The following is a 19,770-nucleotide window of genomic DNA, read 5'->3' on the forward strand; positions in this document are numbered from 1 at the left end:
AAAGAGTCCCCCTCGCAAAGGCCTTCAACGTACTCTTTCAACCTAGCCGAGTTTACCGAGCGAGCTAGCGCAGTGGTTGAAACACTGGACTCGCATTCGGGAACACGACGGTTCAAACCTGCGTCCTGCCATTCTGATTTAGGTTTTCCGTAATTTCCCTAAATCTCTGCGGCAAATGCCGGGATGGTTCCTTTGAAAGGGCACGGCCGACTTCCGTCCCCATCCTTCTCTAGACGATGGAACCGATGACCTCGCTGTTGGTCCCCTTATCCCAAATCAACCAACCAACCTATCCGAGTTTAAAAGTGAAATTTCTATTGCACTCTTCATGTTGTCACGTTGTATTTTAATTCGACAGAAAGTCCTTTTGACTTTTTCTTATGCTGAGTCAGCCCTTCTGGCGATCATTTCCGATTTCTTCACATTTTTCTTGCAAGCATTTGCTTTGACTATCTAGCACTTCCCATTTATTTCATTCTCAAGGGATTTATACTACTGTTGAACTGAACATTTCTGAATTCCCTTCTTTCGTTTGGAGTTGAATTACTTCATCTGTCTTCCAAGATATCTTCAGAGTTACCTGTCTTGTGGCTACGATTGTCTGTCCAAAATCTGTGTGTTCCCTTTGTATAGATGTCCAGCCCTCATCAACTGAAATGCCTACTCTGGTACTCCATATCGCAGTACCGACATGCTTAGCGAATTTCAAATGTGTCTCATCATTCCAATGTACTTCAGTATCCCACTTACTTCCATTCTGATTCTTCTGGACGATTCTGTTAAACTTCAGCCTATAATTCATCATTACTAAATTGAGATACGAGTTTATATCTGCTAATAGGTAGTCTTATAATATAAGTTTGAAATCTCTGTCGGATCATGATGTAATCCGACTTGAATCTTCCCGTGTCTCCGTGATTTTTTGACAAGTGTACCAACTCCTCCTGTGATTGTTGAACAGAGTGTTCGTTATTACCACTTGAAATTTGTTACAGAACTCCATTAGTCTTTCTCCCCTCCATTCCTACTACCAAACCCATATTCTTGCGTAATCCTTTCTTATGCTCCTTTCTCTAGAACCACTTTTCCTCCCCCATAATTATGAGATTTTCATTTCCCTTTACATAAGGAATTACCAGTTCAGTATTCTTACATACTTTCCTTATCTCTTCATCTCCTGCTTGTGTTGTCGGCACGTATACCTGAACTATCGATGTCGGTCTTGGTTTGATGTCGATTATAATTACAACAAACCTATCACTGAACTGTTTCGCACTAACTCCCTCTCTGCCCTACTTTCGTATTCATAATGAATCCTACTCCCGTTGCATTGTTTTACGCTGCTGTTATTATTACCTTATAGTAGTCTGACAACTTATCATTGTCTTCTTTCCATTTCACTTCACTGACACTACATTATTCCTAGATCGAGACTTAGAATTTCCTTATTGACATTTTCAACATTTCCTACTATATTCAAAGTTCTGCCATTCCGTATTGTGACTCGCAGAACGTTATCTCACAGTTTGTCGTTCCATTCTTTCTCATGGCCACTTCTCCACTGGCAGTCCCCTCCCGGAGAACCGGATGTGGGGCTATTCGAGAACATTTTGCCAATGAAGAGATGATTTCAATTACCGACCACATGTCCTGTGGATACACATTTTTTTTCTTTTATGTAGTGGTTTCCATTGTCTCCTGCAATCTCATGCCTTTGATCGATGCTGATTCTTACGTCGTTTAGAGTCAGTTTAATACCCCAAGGTCAACAGAGTGACCTGAATCTCTCTGTCCGCTCCTCTGCCCACGCAACCAATAGCTACCTAAGAGAAATTTATCTAGAAGCAATGATCCCTTAATCTGATGGCCATCAAAAAACGTTTTACACAAAACGCAATGTCAATTCTGTCTTAAACGTTTAGGTATTCCAGCTAAGTCCGTGCTCTGTGAGCTTGTTTGTTCAAACAGAGAACAGATATCCACCTAGAAAAGAAGACGTCTCACTTCGAGTTAAATTTTGATGATAGTAACGAGGTTGTAGTTATTAAAATAAATGTTAAATGGTTCGCAGCAATCACCGTGAGTGAATGGAGCAAGTTTTCTCAAAATATGCACACGGAACATAATAACGGTATTTCCACTGTTGTGCAGATTTTTCGGTGCAGTACAGGCAGAATGATAAATGCAGTAAGAGTTCGAAATACGTACAATAACTCTGTAACGATCTATCGAAAGCAACTGTCTATAACGCCATAATACTCCGAAAACATATTTGAAATATTGTCGATGAAGTTCTGCACTCTGTACCACTGTGTCAGATCTTTCGGCAAGTTTTAAATTCCAGTTTGGCGCTCAACCACTGCATTGTCATCGCCGTTGTGCGGTGCCACAGTGTTGCTGAACCACTCATCCAGCAGCCAAAAGCACGAGGCGGAGAGTCAAGAGGAGGCGGCAGTGCAGTGATCATCCGCTAGCAGCAAGAACCATTGCAATCTGTGGGAGCGACTGTTAGCGGTTGGGCAAGAAGCAACAGTCTCAGGTTGCTGAAGTTGTGACTCACGTCCAGTTGTTACACGTTTATCCAATGATCTCGAAGCATTGTCATCGTCGTGTTGCGGTGCCACAGTGCCGCTGAGTCCACTCATCTGGTAGCCAACAGCAGGAGGCGGAGAGTCAAGAGGAGGCTGCAGTGCAGTGATCATCCGCTAGCAGCAAGAACCATTGCAATCTGTAGGAGCGACTGTTAGCGACTGGGCAAGAAGCAACAGTCTCAGGTTGCTGAAGTTGTGACTCACGTCCAGTTGTTACACGTTTATCCAGTGATCTCGAAGCATTGTCATCGCCGTGTTGCAGTGCCACAGTGTCGCTGAGTCCACTCATCCAGCAGCCAACAGCAGGAGGCGGAGAGTCAAGAGGAGGCGGCAGTGCAGTGATCATCCGCTAGCAGCAAGAACCATTGCAATCTGTGGGAGCGACTGTTAGCGATAGGGCAAGAAGCAACAGTCTCAAGTTGCTGGACTTGTGACTCACGTCGAGTTGTTACAGTTGTTACACGTTTATTCAATGATCTCGAAGCATTGTCACCGCAAGGTTGCGGTGCCACAGTGTCACTGAGTCCACTCATCCAACAGCCAACAGCAGGAGGCGGAGAGGCAAGAGGAGGCGGCAGTGCAGTGATCATCCGCTAGCAGCAAGAACCATTGCAATCTGTAGGAGCGACTGTTAGCGATTGGGCAAGAAGCAACAGTCTCAGGTTGCTGAAGTTGTGACTCATGTCCAGTTGTTACACGTTTATCCAGTGATCTCGAAGCATTGTCATCCCCATGTTGCAGTGTCACAGTGTCGCTGAGTCCACTCATCCAACAGCCAACAGCAGGAGGTGGAGAGTCAAGAGGAGGCGGCAGTGCAGTTATCATCCGCTAGCAACAAGAACAATTGCAATCTGTAGGAGCGACTGTTAGCGATTCGGCAAGAAGCAACTGTCTCAGGTTGCTGAAGTTGTGACTCATGTCCAGTTGTTACACGTTTATCCAGTGATCTCGAAGCATTGTCATCGCCGTGTTGCGGTGCCACAGTGTCGCTGAGTCCACTCATCCAGCAGCCAACAGCAGGAGGTGGAGAGGCAAGAGGAGGCGGCAGTGCAGTGATCATCCGCTAGCAGCAAGAACCATTGTAATCTGTAGGAGCGACTGTTAGCGATTGGGCAAGAAGCAACAGTCTCAGGTTGCTGAAGTTGTGACTCACGTCCAGTTGTTACACGTTTATCCAATGATCTCGAAGCATTGTCATCGTCGTGTTGCAGTGCCACAGTGCCGCTGAGTCCACTCATCTGGTAGCCAACAGCAGGAGGCGGAGAGTCAAGAGGAGGCTGCAGTGCAGTGATCATCCGCTAGCAGCAAGAACCATTGCAATCTGTAGGAGCGACTGTTAGCGACTGGGCAAGAAGCAACAGTCTCAGGTTGCTGAAGTTGTGACTCACGTCCAGTTGTTACACGTTTATCCAGTGATCTCGAAGCATTGTCATCGCCGTGTTGCAGTGCCACAGTGTCGCTGAGTCCACTCATCCAGCAGCCAACAGCAGGAGGCGGAGAGTCAAGAGGAGGCGGCAGTGCAGTGATCATCCGCTAGCAGCAAGAACCATTGCAATCTGTGGGAGCGACTGTTAGCGATAGGGCAAGAAGCAACAGTCTCAAGTTGCTGGACTCACGTCGAGTTGTTACAGTTGTTACACGTTTATTCAATGATCTCGAAGCATTGTCACCGCAAGGTTGCGGTGCCACAGTGTCACTGAGTCCACTCATCCGACAGCCAACAGCAGGAGGCGGAGAGGCAAGAGGAGGCGGCAGTGCAGTGATCATCCGCTAGCAGCAAGAACCATTGCAATCTGTAGGAGCGACTGTTAGCGATTGGGCAAGAAGCAACAGTCTCAGGTTGCTGAAGTTGTGACTCATGTCCAGTTGTTACACGTTTATCCAGTGATCTCGAAGCATTGTCATCCCCATGTTGCAGTGTCACAGTGTCGCTGAGTCCACTCATCCAACAGCCAACAGCAGGAGGTGGAGAGTCAAGAGGAGGCGGCAGTGCAGTTATCATCCGCTAGCAACAAGAACAATTGCAATCTGTAGGAGCGACTGTTAGCGATTCGGCAAGAAGCAACGGTCTCAGGTTGCTGAAGTTGTGACTCATGTCCAGTTGTTACACGTTTATCCAGTGATCTCGAAGCATTGTCATCGCCGTGTTGCGGTGCCACAGTGTCGCTGAGTCCACTCATCCAGCAGCCAACAGCAGGAGGCGGAGAGGCAAGAGGAGGCGGCAGTGCAGTGATCATCCGCTAGCAGCAAGAACCATTGTAATCTGTAGGAGCGACTGTTAGCGATTGGGCAAGAAGCAACAGTCTCAGGTTGCTGAAGTTGTGACTCATGTCCAGTTGTTACATGTTTATCCAGTGATCTCGAAGCATTGTCATCGCCGTGTTGCAGTGCCACAGTGTCACTGAGTCCACTCATCCAGCAGCCAACAGCAGGAGGCGGAGAGGCAAGAGGAGGCGGCAGTGCAGTGATCATCCGCTAGCAGCAAGAACCATAGCAATCTGTAGGAGCGACTGTTAGCGATTGGGCAAGAAGCAACAGTCTCAGGTTGCTGATGTTGTGACTCACGTCCAGTTGTTACACGCTTATCCAGTGATCTCGAAGCATTGTCATCGCCGTGTTGCAGTGCCACAGTGTCGCTGAGTCCACTCATCCAGCAGCCAACAGCAGGAGGCGGAGAGTCAAGAGGAGGCGGCAGTGCAGTGATCATCCGCTAGCAGCAAGAACCATTGCAATCTGTGGGAGCGACTGTTAGCGATAGGGCAAGAAGCAACAGTCTCAAGTTGCTGGACTTGTGACTCACGTCGAGTTGTTACAGTTGTTACACGTTTATTCAATGATCTCGAAGCATTGTCACCGCAAGGTTGCGGTGCCACAGTGTCACTGAGTCCACTCATCCAGCAGCCAACAGCAGGAGGCGGAGGGGCAAGAGGAGGCGGCAGTGCAGTGATCATCCGCTAGCAGCAAGAACCATTGCAATCTGTAGGAGCGACTGTTAGCGATTGGGCAAGAAGCAACAGTCTCAGGTTGCTGAAGTTGTGACTCATGTCCAGTTGTTACACGTTTATCCAGTGATCTCGAAGCATTGTCATCCCCATGTTGCGTTGTCACAGTGTCGCTGAGTCCACTCATCCAACAGCCAACAGCAGGAGGTGGAGAGTCAAGAGGAGGCGGCAGTGCAGTTATCATCCGCTAGCAGCAAGAACAATTGCAATCTGTAGGAGCGACTGTTAGCGATTCGGCAAGAAGCAACTATCTCAGGTTGCTGCAGTTGTGACTCATGTCCAGTTGTTACACGTTTATCCAGTGATCTCGAAGCATTGTCATCGCCGTGTTGCAGTGCCACAGTGTCACTGAGTCCACTCATCCAGCAGCCAACAGCAGGAGGCGGAGAGGCAAGAGGAGGCGGCAGTGCAGTGATCATCCGCTAGCAGCAAGAACCATTGCAATCTGTAGGAGCGACTGTTAGCGATTGGGCAAGAAGCAACAGTCTCAGGTTGCTGAAGTTGTGACTCATGTCCAGTTGTTACACGTTTATCCAGTGATCTCGAAGCATTGTCATCCCCATGTTGCGTTGTCACAGTGTCGCTGAGTCCACTCATCCAACAGCCAACAGCAGGAGGTGGAGAGTCAAGAGGAGGCGGCAGTGCAGTTATCATCCACTAGCAACAAGAACAATTGCAATCTGTAGGAGCGACTGTTAGCGATTCGGCAAGAAGCAACTGTCTCAGGTTGCTGATGTTGTGACTCACGTCCAGTTGTTACACGCTTATCCAGTGATCTCGAAGCATTGTCATCACCGTGTTGCGGTGCCACAGTGTCGCTGAGTCCACTCATCCAGCAGCCAACAGCAGGAGACGGAGAGGCAAGAGGAGGCGGCAGTGCAGTGATCATCCGCTAGAAGCTATAACCATTGCAATCTGTAGGAGCGACTGTTAGCGTTTATGAAACAAGCAACTGTCTCAGGTTGCTGAAGTTGTGACTCACGTCCAATTGTTACAGGTTTATCCAGTGATCTCGAAGCATTGTCATCGCCCTGTTGCGGTGTCACTGTGTTGCTGAGTCCACTCATCCAGCAGCCAACAGCACGAGGCGGAGAGTCAAGAGGAGGCGGCAGTGCAGTGATATTCCGCTAGCAGCAAGGAGAATTCCAATCTGTAGGAGCGACTGTTAGATATTGCGCAATAAGCAACTATCTCAGGTCGCTGAAGTTGTGACTCACGTCCAGTTGTTACACGTTTATCCAGTGATCTCGAAGCATTGTCAACGCCGTGTTGCGGTGCCACAGTGTCGCTGAGTCCACTCATCCAGCAGCTAACAGCAGGAGGCGGAGGGTCCAGAGGAGGCAGCAGTGCAGTGGTCATCCGCTAGCAGCAAGAACCATTGCAATCTGTATTAGGGACTGTTAGCGATTGGGCGAGAAGCGACAGTCTCAGGTTGCTGAAGTTGTGACTCACGTCCAGTTGTTACACGTGTATCCAGTGATCTCGAAGCATTGTCATCGTCGTGTTGCGGTGCCACTGTGTCGCTGAGTCCACTCATCCAGCAGCCAACAGCACGAGGTGGAGGGTCCAGAGGAGGTGGCATTGCAGTGATCATCTGCTAGCAGCAAGATCCATTGCAATTTGTGGGAGCGACCGTTATCGATTGGGCAAGAAGCAACCGTCTCAGGTTGCTCAAGTTGGGACTCACGTCCAGTGGTTACACATTTCTCCAGTGATCTGGAAGCAACGCTTTCACTGGGTCTTGGAGTGTAACGTTATTTGTGGCGAAGTTTTTGCTGACGAAGTGGTATTTTGAACATTTTAATGAAATTTACATTAAAAATTCTGAGTATCGTTCCACGTCATAATGTGAAAAATTACAGTGGCTTTCTTGGGCAGTAGACTGAGAAGAAGGCCAGTGTAATCAAAGCCGAAAAGTTTTTTTCTCTAGCTTTTAACCCTACGATGCGTTACGATAGTCAAATAACTTTTATGTCAACTTACTATGACCGCAAAAGATTACCCAGTTATATTACAACAATCGGTTGCTCTTGGACTTCTGTGCTCAGCACCTGTACTGTTTATCTGCTCTGTACTACTCTTCCTTGCGATGTCTTACTGTGCTCCCACCTTCGTAAGCAGTGCCCAATTCAAAAAATATTATTTTCAATAATAAAGTTTACTGACCTAGGCAAGGCTATTAAATAAACTTCACTTAAGGGAGTAGGCTTGTAGCTTATTCAGTCCTTAGTCTTCCTGTACCACTCTTTCCTTTAGGTCTATAGTCTATTACAGGTCTGATAATTCTTTTGACTTTCGTTCCGCCAACATACTTCTTGCACTTTGTTATCCTATATTGTGTTCTTTCATTCATGGAAAATGTATTTGATTCTTTTCTTGTTTAAGAATTCTTTATTGGATCTGTCGGAGTGCATACCTTCACTTTCCTCAAAAATTTTATTTTAGCTGACAGTAGCACTCTTTGGTGCTTTCTTAGTTAATGTCCAAGTTTCACTTACTTATGTGAAAATCTACTTCGAAGAAATTTTTTTTTATCTTTCCTGATTTTACTGTCTTATGTTGTATGTACTATACCTCATCTCATTTGAAACTTACAGAATTTTGATTTTGTGTCTTCCAGTTTTACTGGCTAATGTTCTATTTATTGTGCCACATCCCATTTGAAACTAATTACTTGAAGACTTCGTGGTATTCATAATTTATATCATAATCTAATAACTGATAGTAAGATACCTGTTCAAATTGATTTTTTATTTAAAGTTATTTTAGAACGTACTGGATATTTTCCCCTAAAAATGATCACTTTGGTTTTAATTTCTGATATTTTCAAGCTGTACAAGTTGTAGTGTTTGCCTATAATGTCCAAGCGATGCAGAGAAAATTGAAAATCATGTTCCATCTTTTGTAAACTATTTTGGGCATCAGCAAACAGTATAGTATTTCAATGTTTGTTTCTAAGAATTTATTTCATTCCAACATTAACTTTTAGTTTCCAATATCAAATAATGTTGTCAACGTATGTATTATATAAAGTGGAGAAAAGACTGCCCCTTGTCTTATTCCTCTGTTAATTGCTATTTGTCTGTTCTGTCTTTCCTGTAATAATTAAAATTTCGTTATTTAAATACAAAATCCGTACCACTTGTATTAAATGTTTAGAATAGCCTAGTCTTTCCTTTATGTCCCACAGCATATGCTTTTTCACTCTAACGAAGGCTCCATCGTAATCTACAATTGATGCATTATGGGTCTCCAGATAATGTTCTCGTGTCTTTTCAATTATGGGCCGCCCTATTGTAAAATTATCGCTCATGACTTACGCATTTGAAATGGTTTATTGTAATTTTAGAAACGAAGGTCCTGGTTCTCTAGTGGTGCCGGCACGGTAGTTCAGCTTGTTCGGTCAAAGGACTGGCTGTCCTCCGTTACAAGAACTAAGTGCAGTACACAACGACCCATTTCATATATATCATGTGACGTCCAATCAGACGCCAGATCAAATGCCAAGAACAATAACGATCAAAATTAAGACAAGAAATTGGTAAAACACGTACCTGCAAACCGAGATTTCGCGAGATGGGATCCTAGTCAGGCCATTGAAACTTACGGTCCACCTATAAGAAAGGTTTCACCTCTCAACTATGGGAGGAATCAGCAGGACCGAGTCGTGGTTCGGATTCCACTTTGAGCTGTAGGTCCCCTTTCTGCGGTTAGGTAAGTGGGGGTTGGATTAGGGACACACAATTCACCAAAGCGGCGTCCAATTTAAGTAGTTACACCCGGTGATTGAGCCATAGGAAATCATTATTTTCTTACGGATTTTAAGGATTCAAAAACAAAATTTATCTTCCTTGCCAATAATGACGACTGTCTTAACATTGATAACGGTCGATAAATCAAGAATCAGTAATAGCGGCCCCCATGTAACATGTTTACAGCAGTCAACCATTCCGCCGTTCCTTGCAAGTAAAATACCTTCCACTTCACCATCCAAAAGCTATCCGTGCCGTCACGAGAGTCACTACTCCGTGGCAATTTAAATGCCGCGACTGTGCGAGGTGCTCGCGGCGGTAATGAAGAGTGCCGCTTTGTTTCGCCATGTGGTGCTCTGAAAAAAGAGGGCGTTTGATGGTGCACCGAGCATTGGAGTGATTTGTCAGCTGCTCCCGTGTGAGGACGACGATTCGTGGGACACAGCGTGGTATCTACGGACCACAGGAGGCTGATTTCTTGAGTCTTGTGATTACTGTGCTGTCCGACTGCCTTATATGGTCGGTATATTTCACAAACAGCAGAATTACTGTGAACTCTTTTGCTTAATTGAAACATTTTTCTCTGTAATTACAGGATTCTATCGTCATTTCGATAGTTCTGATACGTAATTGTGACAAGACCTTATTTTGTGTGTTCAATGATATTTTTAATGAAGCGTTAAAACTGTGATTGGTGTATCCTTATTTGAGTAATTGAGTAACAAATTTACTGATTACATTGCTGTACAATTTTAATTTTAATCGTTACTAAGTCCAAGTTCTACTCTGTATCATTTGCCAAATTAATATGTAGTTACTGTATTTTAGTAATTATGGGACTGCTGACGACTGTTAACGTAAAACGCGTCAAACTTAAATTATTACGGAGATGCCCGTTAAATCAGTTAATAGACAAATAGTTTTTTGCATAATAGTATTTAGCGCTCAACTATGATATCAGTAGCGTTCCTTTTTTAATGTATGAAAATTTTTGTTTGCAATGAAATATGTCCGAGATTAATATTCGCTCATATCTCAGCACAGTCCTAACACTAACATATCTCAGGATTTGCGAATTACCTACTGCAGGTTCACAGAAATGCTGTTACGATTTGCTTGTGTTTAAATTGGGTTAAAGGTGATAAGTTAATGGTGATTATTTTTGCATCTCTTTCACTAACAAAATAACAGGTTAATTCGTTACAATATCGCACTGTATTATGTTCTAGTTATACCAAAAGAACTTTGGTGACGGAAAAAATACAGCCATTTTATTGTTTCATGCTTCTGAGAAAAAATAATTCAAGAACGGGAAATGTAAATATTGAAATATAAATTAAGAATTCACCATTCGCCAAAAGATCAGATAATGGGAAACTGTTGTTGTAGAAGTTCAACGTCAAGTAGGCAACACTAAGCTGCCATTATATTAAAGTAAAACTTTATCGATTTAATGCTCTAAGGGAATACATGATTTTAGAATAAAGTTCTTTTTCTGTGAGCTCTGAGTTTTTATCTTTTGTAGAGCTGCAGAATGATTTAGGATTCGATGAGCTAACAATGTTAGGCCGCCAACATCCAGCCGTCCACCACCGTTCAAGTTCTTGCATGCAGGCTTTATTTGGTCAGATAATAATGAAGGAAGCTATTCCATTCCACTGTGGCCGGCTGGTACTGCAACGGCTTGGAATTATTTCAGATAGAAAAACAGTATCGGTCATAAAGTCATTTACTTTAATAACGCGTTTCACCCTTTATGGCATAATCAGATTGTTTAAAATAACTGGTTATAAAATTCATGTTTCATAGAGTCGCAGATAAGGGATATGCACCTTAAACGCACCAGCGAGCTTGGCCTTAGGAGCACATGATTGAACCACTGTTAAGAATACCTGCGGTACCAGCTGTGCACGGCATAACAGGTCCGTTTCACGCCCGTGTGGTCTCGAACCGGACCCGTATGATCAGATTTATATTTATGTAAGAGTGGTCCTTATGCCAGACTGCTATGGGGAAGTTTGCTGGTGTGACCAAGGTCCTCTCCTCTCTTTTTGTGACTGTATGACGAATGGATTTCATGGCCGGCTACTTTCCCACGGTATTGAAATAAGTAGCTTTTCAACCCAGACTATTTTTCAACATTAAGTAACGAAGAAATATCACAGTTTCAATAGACAGGTTTTGTATTATAGGATAGTTGCAAAAGGGTCTAGGAGGGCTTTCTAGTAGCACAATTGTAATTGTCTTCTTCGAAGGTGTATTAAATAGCCACGCAAAAGTATGCGTTGCCAGTGATGAAGTCCATTTCAAGAAACTCACTGGGATTTCAAGGACCATAGATTACGTGCAAACACTTGGTGATTCAAGAGTTAGAGTTGAGTGTCAGCAGCACTCTGTACCGACCTGCGGACAGCGGCGACACCAGGTGGAAGGACACACACATGGCTCCAGCGCTCTCACCAAAGAGAGTGACCAGCTGAGGGTCGCCGCCGAAGCTGGCGATGTTCCTCTGCACCCAGGTCAGCGCCAGCTGCTGGTCCTTGTTGCCTGCGTTACCGGGAACTACCTCGTCACCCGTACTCAGGAAACCTGTAAAACACACACTGTTCCTATTTTTTACTTAATAAAACACTATGAACGACCTAAAGAGAAAATAAATTAAATCATTTTTCATTGCTTCAGAACTTTGTTTCCGTATAAAATACAAAAGCAAATTATCGAATGTAGAAGTATGGTGGAGCATTCATCCAGAATGGCAGGCAGGTTCCTAAGCCTGGGTAAACTTCGCCTCCCTGCTACTAGCAATTAATTCATGTTTTGGAAATCTTAAGGGAAGTATCAATGCCTTATCCTCATAATGTTAAATTTAACATATAGTATCCATTTTTCTTAGGAATTACATAAGATAATAAAACGAAACTTTTCCAGGATATTGAGTCACACCTTATACATTCACTGATCTACTATCAAGTATCTATCGTAGTTAGCAATCAAGATACAAATTTTTTAAAGAAAGATTTTAAAAAATATCAAATTATTAAAAAAAAATATGTTTTTATAATGAAGCTACGAGTGCTGTCTCTACCTTTGTAGATCCGCTGACAATAAAAATTAAAAATTTCGGAGCAAGTCAAAGTAGTTTCTGAGATAAGGGGAAGCGTTTGCAAAAATAGTAGTTTTTCAGAAATCTCATTTGAAATTTAAGTAAATCAAAACTCACTGTTGAATGAATAGACCATCTAAAACTGTCCAGTTCCCTAATATTTAACATCCTGAGGGTCAGCTGGATGCAGTCTCTTTTTTCCGTCTCAGGGATCTTGCTGCTTCTACGGAATTTTTTCTCATAATTTCTGCCTTGGAGACCCACTGTCTGTCCAGTTCTTGTAGGACTGCTTACTGCTTCTGTATTAGGGCCAAACGTAGATCCAAATTGCTTCAGAATACTTATTCTGCCTGCATTTCCATCAATCAAGTTGATCACAGCATCGCTGCCCACGATACTCCGTGTTTTGAAGCCCACAAATACGTTTTTGGGTACCCTGTTTCATGGAACATTGTTGAAAGGCTCACTTACATTCTGAGGTCTTCATGTGATGCATTTCTTCAGAACATCTACTGATGCTAGAGCTGTATACACTGATGTGACTAAAGTCGTGGCATAGCGATATGTACATATACACATGGCGGTTGTACAGCGTAAAGAGGGTAGAAAATAGTAGTACACTGGCGGAGCTGTCACTTTTACACCGGTAATCCATGTGAAAGGGTTTCCGACGTAATTATGGACGCACGACGTTAATTAACAGACTTCGAACGCGGAATGGTATCTGGAGCTAGACACATGATACATTCCATTTCGGAAATCGTTATGGACTTCAATATTTCGAAGACTACAGTGTCAAGAGTGTGTCGAGAATACCTCTCATTGGTTTTTTTATCTTTAGAAGGCTTTTGATTGTTTTGATCATGTTACTCTCCAAGATAAACACATGTTTTATGAAATTGATGGTTTTAATCACACTCAACAAACATAATGCAAAAGGTTGCCCTGAATAGTTCAAAAAATGATAGAAGGGTAGAAAATTTTAGTCATTAAGGAGAAAACACAAAGGGAGTTCCACAGGATTTAGTTTTGGGTCCACTTCTATTCCTTATACACTCCTGGAAATTGAAATAAGAACACCGTGAATTCATTGTCCCAGGAAGGGGAAACTTTATTGACACATTCCTGGGGTCAGATACATCACATGATCACACTGACAGAACCACAGGCACATAGACACAGGCAACAGAGCATGCACAATGTCGGCACTAGTACAGTGTATATCCACCTTTCGCAGCAATGCAGGCTGCTATTCTCCCATGGAGACGATCGTAGAGATGCTGGATGTAGTCCTGTGGAACGGCTTGCCATGCCATTTCCACCTGGCGCCTCAGTTGGACCAGCGTTCGTGCTGGATGTGCAGACCACGTGAGACGACGCTTCAATGGGGGACAGATCCGGAGATCTTGCTGGCCAGGGTAGTTGACTTACACCTTCTAGAGCACGTTGGGTGGCACGGGATACATGCGGACGTACATTGTCCTGTTGGAACAGCAAGTTCCCTTGCCGGTCTAGGAATGGTAGAACGATGGGTTCGATGACGGTTTGGATGTACCGTGCACTATTCAGTGTCCTCTCGACGATCACCAGTGGCGTACGGCCAGTGTAGGAGATCGCTCCCCACACCATGATGCCGGGTGTTGGCCCTGTGTGCCTCGGTCGTATGCAGTCCTGATTGTGGCGCTCACCTGCACGGCGCCAAACACGCATACGACCATCATTGGCACCAAGGCAGAAGCGAATCTCATCGCTGAAGACGACACGTCTCCATTCGTCCCTCCATTCACGCCTGTCGCGACACCACTGGAGGAGGGCTGCACGATGTTGGGGCGTGAGCGGAAGACGGCCTAACGGTGTGCGGGACTGTAGCCCAGCTTCATGGAGACGGTTGCGAATGGTCCTCGCCGATACCCCAGGAGCAACAGTGTCCCTAATTTGCTGGGAAGTGGCGGTGCGGTCCCCTACGGCACTGCGTAGGATCCTACGGTCTTGGCGTGCATCCGTGCGTCGCTGCGGTCCGGTCCCAGGTCGACGGGCACGTGCACCTTCCGCCGAGCACTGGCGACAACATCGATGTACTGTGGAGACCTCACGCCCCACGTGTTGAGCAATTCGGCGGTACGTCCACCCGGCCTCCCGCATGCCCACTATATGCCCTCGCTCAAAGTCCGTCAACTGCACATACAGTTCACGTCCACGCTGTCGCGGCATGCTACCAGTGTTAAAGACTGCGATGGAGCTCCGTATGCCACGGCAAACTGGCTGACACTGACGGCGGCGGTGCACAAATGCTGCACAGCTAGCGCCATTCGACGGCCAACACCGCGGTTCCTGTTGTGTCCGCTGTGCCGTGCGTGTGATCATTGCTTGTACAGCCCTCTCACAGTGTCCGGAGCAAGTATGGTGGGTCTGACACACCGGTGTCAATGTGTTCTTTTTTCCATTTCCAGGAGTGTATTTGTGAATGACCTTCCATTTAACAACCAACTTGGTACTTTTTGCAGATGATACATTACAATAAATCGCATTAGATAGAAATCAATGTACGAGATTCTAATAGTAAATGATATTTTCTGAACAATTATAAACTGGTTCTCAGAAAATGGATTCTTCCTAAATTCTGAAAAAAACACACTATATTCGGATAGTAGAAGGGTGCATTACTGGCTCATACTTTCAGGAAATACTTCCTATCACTTAAATTTAAATTTGGTGTTGGAATATTTCTCTTTTGAAGAAAAGGTTTCCTTGCTATTGCGAGTGGGCATTTTATACCCTGTTTACTTCTACACTCCTGGAAATTGAAATAAGAACACCGTGAATTCATTGTCCCAGGAAGGGGAAACCTTATTGACACATTCCTGGGGTCAGATACATCACATCATCACACTGACAGAACCACAGGCACATAGACACAGGCAACAGAGCATGCACAATGTCGGCACTAGCACAGTGTATATCCACCTTTCGCAGCAATGCAGGCTGCTATTCTCCCATGGAGACGATCGTAGAGATGCTGGATGTAGTCCTGTGGAACGGCCTGCCATGCCATTCCCACCTGGCGCCTCAGTTGGACCAGCGTTCGTGCTGGACGTGCAGACCGCGTGAGACGACGCTTCATCCAGTCCCAAACATGCTCAATGGGGGACAGATCCGGAGATCTTGCTGGCCAGGGTAGTTGACTTACACCTTCTAGAGCACGTTGGGTGGCACGGGATACATGCGGACGCGCATTGTCCTGTTGGAACAGCAAGTTCCCTTGCCGGTCTAGGAATGGTAGAACGATGGGTTCGATGACGGTTTGGATGTACCGTGCACTATTCAGTGTCCCCTCGACGATCACCAGTGGTGTACGGCCAGTGTAGGAGATCGCTCCCCACACCATGATGCCAGGTGTTGGCCCTGTGTGCCTCGGTCGTATGCAGTCCTGATTGCGGCGCTCACCTGCACGGCGTCAAACACGCATACGACCATCATTGGCACCAAGGCAGAAGCGAATCTCATCGCTGAAGACGACACGTCTCCATTCGTCCCTCCAATCACGCCTGTCGCGACACCACTGGAGGAGGGCTGCACGATGTTGGGGCGTGAGCGGAAGACGGCCTAACGGTGTGCGGGACCGTAGCACAGCTTCATGGAGACGGTTGCGAATGGTCCTCGCCGATACCCCAGGAGCAACAGTGTCCCTAATTTGCTGGGAAGTGGCGGTGCGGTCCCCTACGGCACTGCGTAGGATCCTACGGTCTTGGCGTGCATCCGTGCGTCGCTGCGGTCCGGTCCCAGGTCGACGGGCACGTGCACCTTCCGCCGACCACTGGCGACAACATCGATGTACTGTGGAGACCTCACGCCCCACGTGTTGAGCAATTCGGCGGTACGTCCACCCGGCCTCCCGCATGCCCACTATACGCCCTCGCTCAAAGTCCGTCAACTGCACATGCGGTTCCCGTCCACGCTGTCGCGGCATGCTACCAGTGTTAAAGACTGCGATGGAGCTCCGTATGCCACGGCAAACTGGCTGACACTGACGGCGGCGGTGCACAAATGCTGCGCAGCTTGCGCCATTCGACGGCCAACACCGCGGTTCCTGGTGTGTCCGCTGTGCGGTGCGTGTGATCATTGCTTGTACAGCCCTCTCGCAGTGTCCGGAGCAAGTATGGTGGGTCTGACACACCGGTGTCAATGTGTTCTTTTTTCCATTTCCAGGAGTGTACTGTCGTTAGAGAGTTTGCTACCCCAATATCAATACTCACTATTTTTATTGTTCCATTATCTAATCTAATTATTTCTGTTTCACCTTACTGAATTCAACTACATTCATTACTCCTGTTTTGCCTTTGTAAATAACCATCTTTTAGCTTCTTTTGACGACAACAGTTGAGAGGTGGCATGAGCCCCCTCTCATATTTCTATCTTACTCTGAGTAATTCGATTTTCCTCTCTAATTGCATGCCATGAAAAGTTGCTATTCCTTCACACACGGACTTCCCACGCAGCATCTCTCGTCACCTGGTTGGTCTGGTGACAGGCGGACTCTTCTGATCTTGAAAGGGTTCAGTCGACGAGTGTGAGGGAGTCGAGTGGATACTTTCCTGACACCGACATTGTCATAAGAGCGGGAGCGACTCGCCCACAGGGGCCTGAAGGAGCGGCTGGGCTAGAGATTCCGTTACTTCACAGAAACGTAGTGAAAATATTTTTGGCAGGCTACCAGTGAGGCATGGGAATGACTTGTGATCCCAGGCGGTCTTGGCGGGCAAATTACCGCGTTTTCTGCAAAATTGTAACTGTGATTGGCTTGCTCAGGGCATAGTTCCGTGACGTAGCAAAATCGTCGCAGAAATTGGCGCCAAGAATCTCCATTGGTGGAGTGGTAGTGCTTCGGCAATAGAGTGGAAGTTTCCGCCAGTTTTCGAGTTGCTGATTGGAACGTTTAACCACGCCACTGTCGTGGGGGTGGGAATATTCTGTGTTCAGCTTGTACGGGTGCTCTTGAGAGAGTTGTCTCTCGCCTTTTGGTCGGGCTAGGTTACAAGACTGAGCTCTCGCTGCTCTGGACAGTCTGCCTTCTGTTGGCTGTCTAATATACTTTCATTTTTAATTGTAACTGTTTCATGAAGTTGCTGAAGTTTCGACCTCAACATAACTTTCCGAGTACAGTTGGCAATTGAGCATTCCGCGTACAAGCGGCCTATGTTGTCCATCTTGAGCAGTTTTGGCTAAAGTTGACTGTATCGAAGTTACTGTGTGACTTCGCTTGTTAAAATCAATCACTGTACCGTACCATCAGTGATTATGTGGCGAACCTTCTTCGTGTCCCTCAGAGGCGCATTTGTATTGATAGGAAGTCGTCTGGAATAACCAGACTAGGATAATTTGTTTCGGGCTGTACTCACGACATTATCATCACCACGACAGGATGTCGAAGCAACCAGCCATCGCTTCCGGTACGCCAGATCGTGTTCTTGCAGTTAAGAAGACAGCTTGGTAATGTATGTCCGCAGCACCGGCAGATTAGGGAATTTTCTCTGTGATAATCAGAGCTCAGCAGAGCGCGTCTGTTCCCATCCTTTCTTACGTGGTTCTGTCTTGGATGTTCATTGCCTGAGTTCTCAGTACTGTAGCAGCAATTAATGTTCGGTTGGCTGGGTGTTTCTTTCAAGATTTGAGTTGCAAGGAATTGGCTCCACATACCACTTGATCATAAATGTCACAATCTAGTTTATGGACAACCTCGCATTCACAGCATTTATTTGAGTATCCAATTTGATGTATTGTAAATGTTTCATGTGTTTGTTTACTATTTTGAGTTTAGTCATAATAAATCAAATTGTTACTTTGGACATAACTTTCATTCTGTTAATCGGTAGAGCAACCCTTTCATTTCTCACTACGTTAATGAAACTTTCCTTTATCTATTTAATTTCTATCAAATTAAATTATTGCAGGTGCCAAACTCTTTTCTACTCCACTTGCAGGGTCGATTACAGTCAGTTCGAGTTTCTTCTTTATCCCTGTGCAACAGCAAAAGTCGGAGTTAGAAAAGGGGGGGGGGCTTAGCACATCATTTCCATATGAAGATTCTAGAAGAATTTAGTGTTACATACACTGCTAGCCCCGGCACCTTGCACGGTTATTCCTTTCAATTAATCTTTCAAAGGTTCTGCCACCTCTGCCGAAATTACAATGTCATCGGGAGACCATAAATTATTATTTCAGATCCCTGAACTTAATTTCCCTACAAGATTTTGTACCTAATCTACTTTATTGCTTGACTAATGCACACGCTGAATAACATAGGCTCACTCCTCAGTCACTGCCTCATTTTCATGAACTTCGATTTTTATGACTGGAGTTTTGCTCCATACAAGTCTTAGATAACTTTTTGCTATCTTTGTTTATCCTTTATAACTTCACATTTCCAAGGAGTACATTTCAGTCAACATTATCAAAAGGTCTTCTAAATCTACAATTACCATAAATGTAAATTTATCTTTCATGAAACTATCTTCTAAGAGCAGTCATAGGGTCACTATTGCCTCTCATGTTCTTACATTTCTCCAGAATTGGAACTGAAGATGCGGCACGCTAAAATAATATATACACATGTCGATAAAAATTCTTCTACTTAAAATCAAAGATATGAAACCAGTAAGCCCGCCGGTGTGACCGAGCGGTTCTAGGCGCTTCAGTCTGGAACCGCGCGACCGCTACAGTCACAGGTTCAAATCCTGCCTCGGGCATGGATGCGTGTGATGTGTGTGATGTCCTAAGGTTATTTAAGTAGTTCTAAGCTCTAGGGGACTGATAACCTCAGAAGTTAAGTCCCATAGTGCTCAGAGCAATGAAACCTGTTGATTAGTTTTTTCTGATACGTCAATTGATGTCAAATTAGATAGGAAAATACGTAGACAGAAGAGCAGACGAGATTCATCAGTGCTTTTATTAAACCCCATAAGGATTTTTTAATAGAGCTTCTGATGTTCCTGAAACCGAAAGCTTGCTATCAGCATCCTTTACGACGTCTGGCATGGACAGATAGACATGGGCTTTTAATGCGACGAAGCATTTAAAACCTGAGAAGTATACAGCGAATAATAGAGAGACACGTCCTGGAGCTACTAGGACAAAAGCTTAGAAAGCAAGAGGATGACATTAGAAAACGTTTAACATGGATAAAGGGATAAGTGTGACTGAAGAACGTAGCAGAAGTTAGTATCTATACCTGGGTCAAATAACCAAGTGGTGCAATGCAATATGTTTACAGGGTAGTTGCTATGAATAACCAATCAGAGAATGAGCGGTGTCACGCCTTCTGTTCT

The 19,770-nt window shown here is 45.1% G+C and overlaps 1 protein-coding gene across 1 annotated transcript in view; it reads right to left on the bottom strand.

The window, feature by feature from the left end:
• The window catches only part of LOC126475040 (juvenile hormone esterase-like), an 89,386-nt gene that overhangs the window by 44,692 nt on the left and 24,924 nt on the right, over positions 1–19,770 (bottom strand). Inside the window, 1 exon segment of the mRNA XM_050102586.1 lies at positions 11,749–11,934. Within this exon segment, the coding sequence (XP_049958543.1) occupies positions 11,749–11,934 (186 nt within the window).

This window comes from Schistocerca serialis, chromosome 4, assembly GCF_023864345.2.
Source record: "Schistocerca serialis cubense isolate TAMUIC-IGC-003099 chromosome 4, iqSchSeri2.2, whole genome shotgun sequence".
Classification (NCBI taxonomy): Eukaryota; Metazoa; Arthropoda; class Insecta; order Orthoptera; family Acrididae; genus Schistocerca; species Schistocerca serialis.